Raw genomic sequence first — 12089 nt, forward strand, 5'->3', positions numbered from 1 at the left:
AGAGGCCTTTGCCCTGCAGTGGGCGTAACCAGGCTGATTATATATATATATATATATATATATATATATATATATATATATATATATATATATATATATATAATCGATTCATACGCCGGACGCTTTAGGAAATGCTTCTGATAGCATGTACATGCTTAACCAAAGAGCGCCAGGTTAGACGAATGCATGGTGCTGGCAGACATGCAAAGTAACTTAATTTATGGACAGCTTTATTAAAAGGAGTTTCAAGTCACAAATCTAACTATGGAATATAAAATATACCGTTGTGGATGCTTTGGAGCGAACAACATCGTCCGGGGTTTTCAAAAGTGCAGAGAAGTTTCAATAGACGGTGTTCTTACCGTTTTCGGCCTGACTGAATATGGGCGCCGAGGTCAGCTAGTGGACTTGAATTCTCCTGTGCACCGAAAGAGTGCTACAGAATTGGGGCAACCTTTGGGACTCTGCCCACTGAATGCAGAGTTGTGCATAACTTGCAAGCACTCTTGCCTTTGTCATTCTTATACCTGTTACGGTCTGTGTAGACTTTGCTTTTGCGCCTTTTGAACATATTTCGTGTTTTGTATGAAAGTATTCAATTGTGGACGTACTTGAATTATGTACTGACATTTGTGGTTCGTGTCTTGCGCTCATTGTTTGACTGATATAACTTTGTATTCAGCACGTTCCCCGTGTTCTCGCTCTCCACTTTCTCATGTGTAACAAATATCCTCGACCACGGAACTTTCAGATCTACTGAGTAATTAACACATCTTTAACTCTGAAATACAATGGTGAATTTTAGGCAGCTTAGCAAGCGCGGCACGCGGGAAACCACCGGTGAATCCTTAGGCACGTGCTAAGTTCTTGAACACGTGAAAGCGATTGCGAAGGAACGCCGTCAGTGATGTTTCCAGCACCACGTAGATCGAGTACAGGGACACGCCAAGCCAGATGCCGAGGTAGCCGCCAATGTAGGCGAGCGCCTCTTGTTCCTGTGATAACGGCGATTAATAAAAATACGCATTACAAAAAGTTCTACATAGACTTCTCCAAACATCTCGATCACCAGCATTCGAATACAGTCCATAAAAACAATTTTATTTTTATTGAGTGACCACGTTTTGCGTGCTACCACTAGCAGTTCTACGCTGGAGTCACGCTAGCGACTCTTTCGTAAGAAGAACAGGCACAGGCACGGCTTGTGTATTATGTAACGATCCTTTTCATTATACTTTCTTATTGCCCTTCGCCATTGCTTCGCAAGAAGCCGCACATCTGCTATTGCTGGGATCGGCCCTCGGCAGGATGGATAAGAAATAAATAGAAGAGAACGCAAGGAATCCTTTCATAATACGGCCCCAGGGCCATGTTCACAAGAAAGCCACTTTATTCATATTTTTGTTTATTAGTTTTTTGACGTTAGTGCTGCCTGCAATAGGCGAAGTGTACCCCTAAACTTGGTTTTATGCCGATAGTTATTTCGAGTGGCGCGTAGCTGAAAACGGGCAAATAAAAAAAAACCCACTTGCGGAAGAAAAAAATGGTGGGTTGACATTTAGAGCAGTCGCGAAAAAAAGAAATACCAACCGATCGCAATTGTTACCAGATTAGCGAAGGTGGCTAGGCAATAACAGATGGTTCTTTCGAACAAATGTAACACTTGTTCGCTTTCACAAAATCTCTCGGACGAGAATGGCGCCCGTGACCGGCCGTCGCCGAGACGATCGCATTCACGTGTGGCGGGCCCCAAAAGCCGGCCAGTGAGGAAACGCTGTTACGTAGTAGGGATGTGAATTCACAAGGCTTTTCGTTCGTAAGGGCTTTCTGCTGTTTATCGGCCCCCATGGTTAATAATATGTCCAACCTCTCGAATGGCTAGCATCTCGGGTCGAATGCTAAGAGCTTTTTTCATTCCAGGTTCTATTTGCCATGGGCTGGCCACCTTAGCTAATGAAAGGCAGAGGTTCCGGATTGGCTGCAAGTTCCTCTTACAAACAATTCTAGAGTAAGTGCTTTTTGTGCACAAAAAGCACTTTCTCTACGGAATGACTCGGTTTGTGGATATGGGCCCAGCGCCTGTTCACAAGCACTCTTCTCTCGTAAGAGCGTTTACTCGTTGGCTGACAGCCCGGCAGACACCACTTATGATAGCGATCGGCATGGTAATGAAAAGATCGCTATGAAAAATGCCAATCGTAGGCCGCACGAGTTTGTGAATACGTGCCCAGAACTAACAACTCACTTAGACAAAGCGAGCGAGAACGGATTGAGGCAAGACTACTTTAGTGTTTCTCTTAAGTGCCCTTCCTGCTGCTTCAATACATGAGTAGGGCTCACCGTAAGCCGTCTCTGGTAGTCGTAGACAGTTAGCGAACTTGTCGCGAAGCGAATTCTGGCCGTGAATGATGATCTGCGAACGGAAGCCAACCATTGTAACTACCATGAAAGTGCTCACGAAGCGATAGCAGACTTTCGGCAATGTTTCAGGCCGCACTAAGAAATTTTGTTATGAACTTTTTGATAAAAATCATGCAGAGGAATATCTAAGGAGGGAGGTGGGTCACACCGGACATGTGCTCCACCCGAAATTCTGTGTACCGAGATGCCTGGCATAAAACGACATGCGAAAGCACCCACCTGCCCCCTTACCTGCTTAAGTGTGAGTAGACTCCCACTCACGCAGCCCCCTGGCTTAGTACGAATATTTATTTTATTTTATTTTATTTATTTATTGAGTCCCTGCATCGCCTTATAAGGGATTACAGCAGGGGGGTACATGCATATCTACATCAATTGACACTCATTTCAACACACAAAGTGCGGTAAAACGTTTCATTACATTGTATACCAACAATATTGTATGCGCAAGATAGACAAAAATCCCAAGGATAATAAAATGATGCTTACTGGTTTTGTCCGGGCTGGCGCATGTAAACGAAAGAAAAGAATGGGATTCGGCACATTTGATTTCATAATGCTCCGGTGTGCGAGTTTTTTAGTTGATGAGAAGCTTCGACGCAAGAGCCCCACGAAAATGTGGCTACGGCGAATCCCTGTGCTTTCATTAACGTGACGTCGCTTTATTCTGACGAGCAAATTCTATTTAAGAGCTGTGAAATTATAGTCTGTATGTGGCGAGCCTTGATTGAACACAATTTGTATAAAAATATTGTGAACGTTATTTCAATTCAAGAAACAAGTTACTTCTAGAAAGTTAGACTGAGTTCCAGCCATTAGACACAATTCAGTGCAGGTTAAAGCAAGTGTTATTTTTATGTTTTGTTAGCTGTAATAATTTCAAGTATTATTTAAGGACCCATTCAAAAACCCTTTATGTTCAATGAAAGAAGGCCCGCGCTTAAGCATGGAATGGTTGTGTGTCAGGATACTTCTACAGGATAGTTACGGACTATTGAAATGAAACGGTCTTGAAATGCAGGTGGCTTAAAATATTATAAGCACCCTATAGCACAGTAATACTCGACATGAATCATAACTGGAGTAGTCGCCATGTAGTCCAAAACTCGATCTGGATGATACCAACTCCATTATTTTTGGCAAATGGTGACGAAGAGTGAACGGGCGCTCGCTGTAAGCCGATACTAATTAAAGATTGGTCAGTTGTGCTCCTACGACAATACAACCGGCATTACACTCGGACGACATACCACTATTTCAAGAAACTGCAACGCGTATAGTGAAAACAAAAATTAGAATTATGGTCTGTGGTGCGCTTGGTCTGGTGTTTGTATCCGTATATTATACATGCACATGTAATGGCCCGGCTCGACCTCTATTCAGCGGCAAAAATGAAAACAAAACTAGGCGTGTTGTGAAGCGCAGCAGTGAAACCGTTTCTTCGGGAAGTGGAAATTTTCGTACTGCCTCTACTTGTGTAATTTTGTTGCCGCCCTGCTCTGTGGAACCACCTCCTCTCGCGAGATTAAAATTGATGCAAGAGTTCTCACGTTATATCAGAGCGACTACTTTCCTTCCTTAATATAATAGAAGTTCGCGTTACTTATTCTTGAGCCGCATTCTTGAGTTACATCTCGCATGCATGAGTCACACGAGAGTCAGATTAATCAAAGCTGTTGCATGCAGGTAACAGTGCAATGTCTACTGATATAGAAGTTCAAGTGCTCGTCAGAAATGGCAGTTTCAGTTTGTTAAGCGTTGCGTTACCCTTGAGGCTGTCTATAAGTTTTACGTGTTGCGCTTTGAGCGCAAATGAAATACCAAGCCAATCAGTAGTGCCTTTTTGGAGACGAACAGCATAAGTAGACATTACTCAACAAAAATCGACCGTATAGGCAACTTATCATGAGATGGTGCACATAGGCAATATGGTCTTGCACGTTTATGACTACTTTCCTCCTGGCAGTACCAAAATTGTATCTGAGAGTCTCTTGACGCGTCATCATATGTTATTGAAAAATATTACTGTGTAGCGTGTCATCGGCAGGCCTTTGTTGTTATGAAGAGGGTCAAAAACTTAGATTAAACGGTGGTGTTCACCGTCCAGAAACTGCATCATTGTTTACACGGGTCACTGTAGTGGAGTCATACGTATTTATGTTGACCATCTCTTTTTTTTTTTTGACGTGTACCCAAAGCGCGGCATACCAACGTATTTGCACTCCATCTCCATCTGAATGCGGCCACACCGCAATAGGGGATCGAACCCGCGAGCTCGCGCTCAGCAGTTCCCGGTCATGGCCACTTTACTCACCGAACGACAGCTAGGAGGGCTACGTTGAGCCCAACAGTGTAATTAATTTGCTGAGCTATTGACATCAATAATGTTTCACTCTTATTCGCAAGAAATGTTTTCACGCAGTCTGCGGTAAAACGCTTCATTTCAGTTTTCCAGCGATACCACAGTCAAATTTGTAGAGACTGGCCTCTATGAATTGACTTACACGGCTGATAAGGAACAGCTGTAACCGCGCGCTGCGGTTCTACAATAAAAGAAAAATCGCAACAGCAAACTTGAGAACGTGCGGGGAACGAAACCTGGCAATACTGCACAAAAGAGCTGAATTATCGCAATCGTGCTTACCTCATTATCTGCAAGACCGGTCAGCTTGACGTCGTACGTAATCTCGCTATTACAAAAGGAATGGGAAAAATGCATTTAAGAGGTTTCATGCACTCCTGGCTTCAAAAAACATTGACGAAAAGTGGCTCTAAAAAAGCCGCTGCCAACGTTTTCACATTTTTGCTTGTCTGACTGAGTTAAACCGCAAAGCAGCACGCTGGCTATGAGTGAGATCATAGTGTGGGGCTTCGGATTAACTTTGAACCCCTGGAATTGGTAAGCGCCGATTCCAATAGAATGTGGCCGACGATGCCGCACGTCCAACCCGCAATCTCGTGCTCGGCAACAGAAAACCATAGCCACTAATCCTGCAGGAAAGGATAATTCTAGAATGTTAGAAAAAAGGAAATTTGGGGGACACTAGCGGTTGGGCATGCAAAATAACGCAAATGGAATCGTTATTGGCCGTTACTTCTGCATTTCAATGAAACATAAGAAATAACTTACGTTATGCTTCTTGTGGCTTCATTGTATATATGCTTCTTAACAAGATTGAATAGTAACAAAGATTGAACCCCTTGGTTGTCTTATTGCTACCGCTCGAGTGTAGTTTGGAGTGTTTTCTCATGCTAAGTCACTTGGTGCACATGACACAAGGTGCCATTTTGAACAGAACATTGATAATTCTTTAGCAATAACTTCAAGAAACATAGACTGTTCTATATGACTATATTGAGTACAAAGTTGCGCCCTTGCGAACAGAAAATAACTGCACCCGAACAAGAAAAGTACGTATACCTGCAGGGTTGAGAGCATCGCTCTTTGCAGATTTTGTAGTTGAGGTCACGTGAGAACATTTTCACACATTTGCCTGCGGAGAAAACATCATTTTGCGGACTAAAAAGCTGACTAAACAAGACAGATTGTTGTATCGGAGACGGAAAACGCAGTTTTGCGCTAAAAGCTCATTTTCGAGTAAATGAGTGAACTTCAGGATGGTGCCAGCCATTTGCCGACTTACTTTTCTTTTCACTTGAGCAGAGAACCCCATTAAAAGAGGTCGCGGCAAACTCGTGGTCGTGAAAAGCACAGCCACAAGTTTTCAGCTCTTGCTGAATCAAGCAATCTTGGAGGCACACCTGCGCAGCAACATAAAGTGATGGAAAGTCGCCCGCAATAACTGCACGTGAAAACTCACTAAAGCTTGTACACAACATTGTTAAACATGCTTTCTACTGCAGCAGCAGGTATCCCGGCGTTTTTAATATGCAAATATGCAGGCGTTCTGTAAGTTTGACGTTCACATGTCAATACTGCAGACACTGACGTATTGCACGTGTTGCGAGTGATAACGGAACACTTTGAATGTAACGACCGTGGGCTGCTGTTGGAAGCACAGATTCAAGGTTCTATGCTGTATTACATGGTATTGAAACTGAACGAAGAAAGAGCGAGCGAAAAATCAAGCAGAGCCGATCCCTGACGTTTTCCCGCGTTTTGTTAGCTTTGGAGAACGGTGCACTGAAGAAAAAAAAAAAAAACAGCACATGTTATGTACAGTTCACAGACCTATTTTATCTCCAGAATACGACGTCTATATAGTTTTGCATCCTTGCACGATAGCGCATAATATCGGTCTGTGGATTCTAAAGTAAGACGCGTACATAACGGCTTCCATGTTCACAATCTCTGTGGTCAACACGTATAATCGACATGTCCACCGAATCGCGAGTAGTAGGTGTCGCGTGGTCTAATAACAGCGAGCAGTTGCGAAACACAATCGCTCTTGCTACTGCAGAAAGGCCCTGTTCTGACGATTTCTGTGCGTTTAAATTGCTTGCTGCTATGCGCATGCGTTACAAACAATATTTGCGTAAAATATAACACATGTAGCGCAAAACATTTAGTCAAAAGCCAACACAGTTGACCAGGGTTGAATAAATATTCATGATAGTTTAGGATGTAGAAAGGATGCAGGTTGTGTGCTCCGAATAGGCACTATATAAGTTAATACACGACTATATAATATTGTCCTATGTAGTCGTTATTTGATTAGGTCATCGAACTAAATAGTCCCTATTCCAATAGATTTCGAAAACTTTAAATCGTCGGCTGTACACAAACATGAAATTGAAGCCAAATGAAGATAACTTTCAACTTATTCACAGTGGGCATAACAGTTGACAACTCTCTGCGTCGCTCAGACAGCCTTACTTTTCAGGCTGTACACTATCATTACACCATCATACACCATCATTAGCAATAACATTTTTAGACACTGTCATTCGGCAATGCGTATTGTTTAGTACTATTTATAGATGCAGCACCTGTGTTGTCTTGTCAAATTAAATATGAATACGCTTCATTGCAACATCCTTGGATGGCACATAGTTGTATGCTAAGCGTGTGAAGTAGTCTATATATTGACGTACTGCGAAGTTCATATAGCCGAAGTAGGCGCCCACCCGACCTCTCCCTCGGTAGTCGGTGCACCGTGAAGCGCTCGGGTATGGAAGGCGTCGAAAAACTCTCTGAAAAAAAAGAAAAGAGAAAGAAGCACAGATACGTTTTTTTTTTTTTCAGTTTCAATTCATTGTGGTACTATCACAGTAATTTTAATCCGGCCAATGAGCGATTACTTTGCATTCACATGTTGGTACGAGTATATTCGCGGGGGAAGCATGCAACTGTTGAAAATGTTTGCCCATTCAACACCTCTTTGATGCAATCCCTGATCCAGACGACTCTCTTCTCAGACTATCTCGAGGAGCGCCAGACGCTATAAACAAGGCGAGAGGAGGGTACGGCATGGCAGACTACATCATCGCCTTGTGGCAGCGGCAGCGCAATGACCCCTAACGCCCGCAGTCATCTCCCCAAGTGAAATGTGCATGCTCAAGGAAGCTAACTCCAAATGTCCGTCGCTCGTGTGAGAACGTGAAGGACTCAATGCATTCCGGGAAACGTGCCGGCCTAAAGTAGCCTAAGGAGGTGATCGCGCTTGAAGACTGGGTTCGGCCACGGATCAACGTAAAAGAGGCCCTCAACTCACTATGAAGCTTCGTGTGCAAGGCTTCCGTAGGGGACCATACTTGCTATCTTCCCCTAACCCACTTCTCCACATAGGCCTTGAACCATCCTTTGAATAAATTATATCTCTCCATCTCTCTCACTCTGAGCTATGAATGCAATGATTGCGCTTCGCGTACTCTGAAAGAAAGTGACTCACCTGGGCTATGGACACTGTGTAGCGCATTCCCTGCCTGAGATGGATGGGGGCCAGTTTTTCCGGTGGGCAGACCTCCGGTTCGTGCACGATGAGCGGGTACTTGAGCACGTTGTCCGTGGGCCCAGTGTTAAGTGCGTCCCATGCTACGGTCAACTCCACTTCTGCCCACGCATAGGTCAAAGGTGGTCATCCAGAAATATATGGGGGATAAGAAACACCGATGGGCCGTTCGTTGCGTATTTGGAACTAAAGGTAAAAACTAATTATTAAACTAATAACTAATTAAGGTAATCGACTAACAAATCAAGTAAAGAACTAAGGTAACTAACAATACTGACCAAACTATTTCCTCACTAACTAGTAAACAAGCTACACATATATAAACTAAAATATAACTTATCAAAATAGCAAAGCTAACCAACTAATTAACTAAGTAATTAGCAAACCTAACAAAGTTATCCCCTAATAACCTACCTAACTATATTAACGAAGCCAATATAATTAACTTACTATAGTCGGGTACTACTTTAGAAAATATTGCCGTGGTTGAACGCGGTTAAACCAAGCTTGTCGAGCGATAGCACAGTTTTGCGTGCTTTGGGAAAAGACACAGACGCCGCTCGGCGCCATCAGCAAATATACCGCATCTACAATTGCACACACAGAGGCTCTCCAGGGGCATTTGAGGAATAAATAAATAAATAAATAAATAAATAAATAAATAAATAAATAAATAAATAAACATTCATGCTGCATCTCGCTTCAAAGCGAACTAAGCGTGGAAAGCACAGCGCATACGAAGCTACCAGCACTCGGCGCACACGTCGCAGATCGCTTTGAAGATGAGGCCCGCGCGACGGTGCACTTTGCCCACATTGCAGCTCGCTTTCAAGATATGGGCGCTCATGCGGCGTACGCAGCAGCCACAGGTAGTAGTAGCCTTATTCCCAGTTTGACCTTGGCTGAGCTTGAAGGTCAGATTTACGGCAGCAGGCGTTTTGTGGATTTGTACCTGGAGTAGTAGAGCAATCGCTCTAAAAGGAAGGGGTATATAAATCAGAGCCCGTAGTCACAAGAACTCTTAGGCTATAACTGTTCGCAAGAGCGAATTCCGGTGAATGCTGATGCTGGACATATAGTTAGCGAAAACAGCCGGCCCATGACAAATAACACTCACAAACAAAAAACTTTGCATGTTCGGCCCCAGGTTTCAAATCAGTGCTCCCTTTCTCTGCTCCTTTGCAGTTCTTCTGCCATGCTCTCGTCCTTAAACTCAGGCGCATTTGAGATTTTGATAAGGCTGACTGTTTTTTGACCTCGCAACTTTGACAATAATTTAGCCATTTACAGAGCGATACCAATTTTGTATGCGCAGTCGTTCATGAAACTGAGGAAAGTTTGAAGTTGACACAACTTGTTGCCGGTTGGGTTGGTGCCAGGACCCAGCACTCAAGAAGGACATACAGAGTTGCAGCTACGCTGTCTATTCTGGTGAAAACCCAAGGGCTCTTTTACCTGCAACGTATGGACGCGGTAAAGTAAAACCTTAACAGGCAAACGACAGCTGAACAGGAACTGGCGGTATGCCAAGTGCAGCCAGTGGAAAGCGACTGGCGTACAGTCGCAGAAACTGCAGAGCATATGCCATCTTGGCGGCTGTGTTTCCTTTATATATTTGATTGACTGTCCACCGACGCTCGCGAAACTGCTTTATTACCGAAATGGTCTCATGCCACCTCGTAACATCACGTTCCACTCAGTTAAATATTTAGTGCTTGTCGAGAAGCTGACGACAAGCTAGATGTCAATATTTCTAGTTTCATTAAAATAAACGAAAACGTGCTCCTGGTACAATGAAGTGACTTCCGGTGAATAAGGCAAACATGAGTGCTTCGAAGTTGCCCAAGAGCGCTTTGTCAAAAGCTCGTGTCGACCTCGGTGGCAAAATGTAGAAATTGGCGCAAGCGCTGCCAAAACCAGTCTGTTCGAGCAGTTCTTAGTGCTGCTGTTCGAACTAGGAGCTATAACGTTTTCGACAAATCAGATGTTGAGCAACCAAGCCTGAGTTCTTATAGACTGTAATTCTTGTGACATGATTCTCAATCTACACCTGCTTCATATTTGCTTTTAATCTCTACGAAATCCTATGAAAATCCCAATGAAAATGAGTACAGACACTTGTACATGCAAATAATGCATTTTATTTCAAAAATATATTTATCTTTCAATCAGTGCTAGCTCTTATAGCTTCTATTGATAGGCTTCTAGTTTTGAATGTAATCATGAAAGTTGTCAGCGCAGAGTGCGGCGAGGCTAAATTAACGCTCCGGAAATGGGTCTAATCCGTCTGATAACAAAAAAGAATCCAAGAGAGAGAGAGAGAGAGAGAAAGAGAGAGAGAGAGAGAGAGAAAGAAATAGTTAGCGACACTAATAGATCATCATGATCGTCATCATGATCATCATCATCTTATCTTTATGTCCACCGCCGGACGAAGGCCTCTCCCTGCGATCTCCAACTCATTATATATATATGTATATAGACAGATATGTACATAGGCCAGTAGATAGAGAGAAAGGCAGATTAAAACTTCGAAGAAGCAATGTCTTGCCAAACCATAGTGGGAATGCTTTTCTCTCTAAAATTGGCTATATATCAGTGTTCAAATATTATGAAATAAAACAAAGCGTCTGCCACAAAAGATTTACTGTAACGTTCTAATTCTACTGCGCTCACAGGACTGAAGCCATTCAGGAGTTTCGGCCTAAATTGATACACAAAGGCACCACTAAGGAGGGTTCCTTGGCTCGCTGCACACTCACAGTTTAGAAGTGAAAACTGATTTTGTTTGTATGTGATTGTTAGATGTCAGGAGCGGGACCTCAATGCGTGCGGAAGAAGCACAATTTTTTGATGTTACTTTAGAAAAGTTACTTTGCTTTACCTAAACAGACAGATCATGCAAGATTGTGTGGTGGGTTGCCGTGCTGACGGGCGGTGTCTTGGATCGTCATGCCATTTCGTGGCTCTAAAAGAGGGTTGTAGACCCGCCGCGGTTGCTCAGTGGCTATGGTGTTAGGCTGCTGAGCACGAGGTCGCGGGATCGAATCCCGGCTACGGCGGCCGCATTTCGATGGGGGCGAAATGCGAAAACACCCGTGTACTTAGATTTAGGTGCACGTTAAAGAACCCCAGGTGATCAAAATTTCCGGAGTCCTCCACTACGGCGTGCCTCATAATCAGAAAGTGGTTTTGGCACGTAAAACCCCAAAATTTAACAGGGTTGTAGCACCGAAAAAGACAACACATAGAAGCGAGACGGGACTATGTGTCTCGCTTCTATGTGTTGTCTTTTTCGGTGCTACAACCCTCTTCTGGAAACATGCACCAACTAGCCCCCCAACAAGTATTACCCATTTTGTGGTGTTTGAAACATACTGCATGGTTGCTTTTCGTCGTCTGGGACGACACAGCAGCCTATGCCAAGCCAGTGCCAAGTTTGTCGAAAGCTGGCGGCAAGGATATTAAACTACTGCCGTACAGTTTCCCGTGTATTTGTGATCATATCCGGGATGAACATGTTGCGTAATTTGTTCCTAAATAAATTGAAGAAAGGTTGAAAGCAATGTGCCTTACATACTGTACAACGAGTCTCAGGAGAATGTACAGTTACTAGTTACATATAATTATGTGTAAAATAAGTATCCACGCGTACTTGCTGAATAAGAATAATCTTGTCCTCATTCTAGGAATGATGTTTTTATTTTTCGTTATATTAAACGACCTGCCCGCATGACCTTTGGTGTGAAAGACAAA

The 12089-nt window shown here is 43.4% G+C and overlaps 1 protein-coding gene across 1 annotated transcript in view; it reads right to left on the reverse strand.

Annotated features, from left to right (window-relative positions):
- Positions 1-213: 213 nt before the first annotated feature.
- The window catches only part of LOC126532145 (uncharacterized), a 34269-nt gene continuing 22393 nt past the window's right edge, over positions 214-12089 (reverse strand). Inside the window, exons 6-13 of the mRNA XM_072288374.1 lie at positions 8274-8434; positions 7477-7575; positions 6066-6183; positions 5843-5915; positions 5066-5111; positions 2911-2924; positions 2341-2413; positions 214-995 (exon numbers count right to left, since the gene is read on the reverse strand). Coding sequence (XP_072144475.1) covers positions 849-995; positions 2341-2413; positions 2911-2924; positions 5066-5111; positions 5843-5915; positions 6066-6183; positions 7477-7575; positions 8274-8434 — 731 coding nt within the window. The 3' untranslated portion in view covers positions 214-848. The remainder of the gene's footprint in view (positions 996-2340; positions 2414-2910; positions 2925-5065; positions 5112-5842; positions 5916-6065; positions 6184-7476; positions 7576-8273; positions 8435-12089) is intronic.

This window comes from Dermacentor andersoni, chromosome 5 (assembly GCF_023375885.2).
Source record: "Dermacentor andersoni chromosome 5, qqDerAnde1_hic_scaffold, whole genome shotgun sequence".
Taxonomy (NCBI): domain Eukaryota; kingdom Metazoa; phylum Arthropoda; class Arachnida; order Ixodida; family Ixodidae; genus Dermacentor; species Dermacentor andersoni.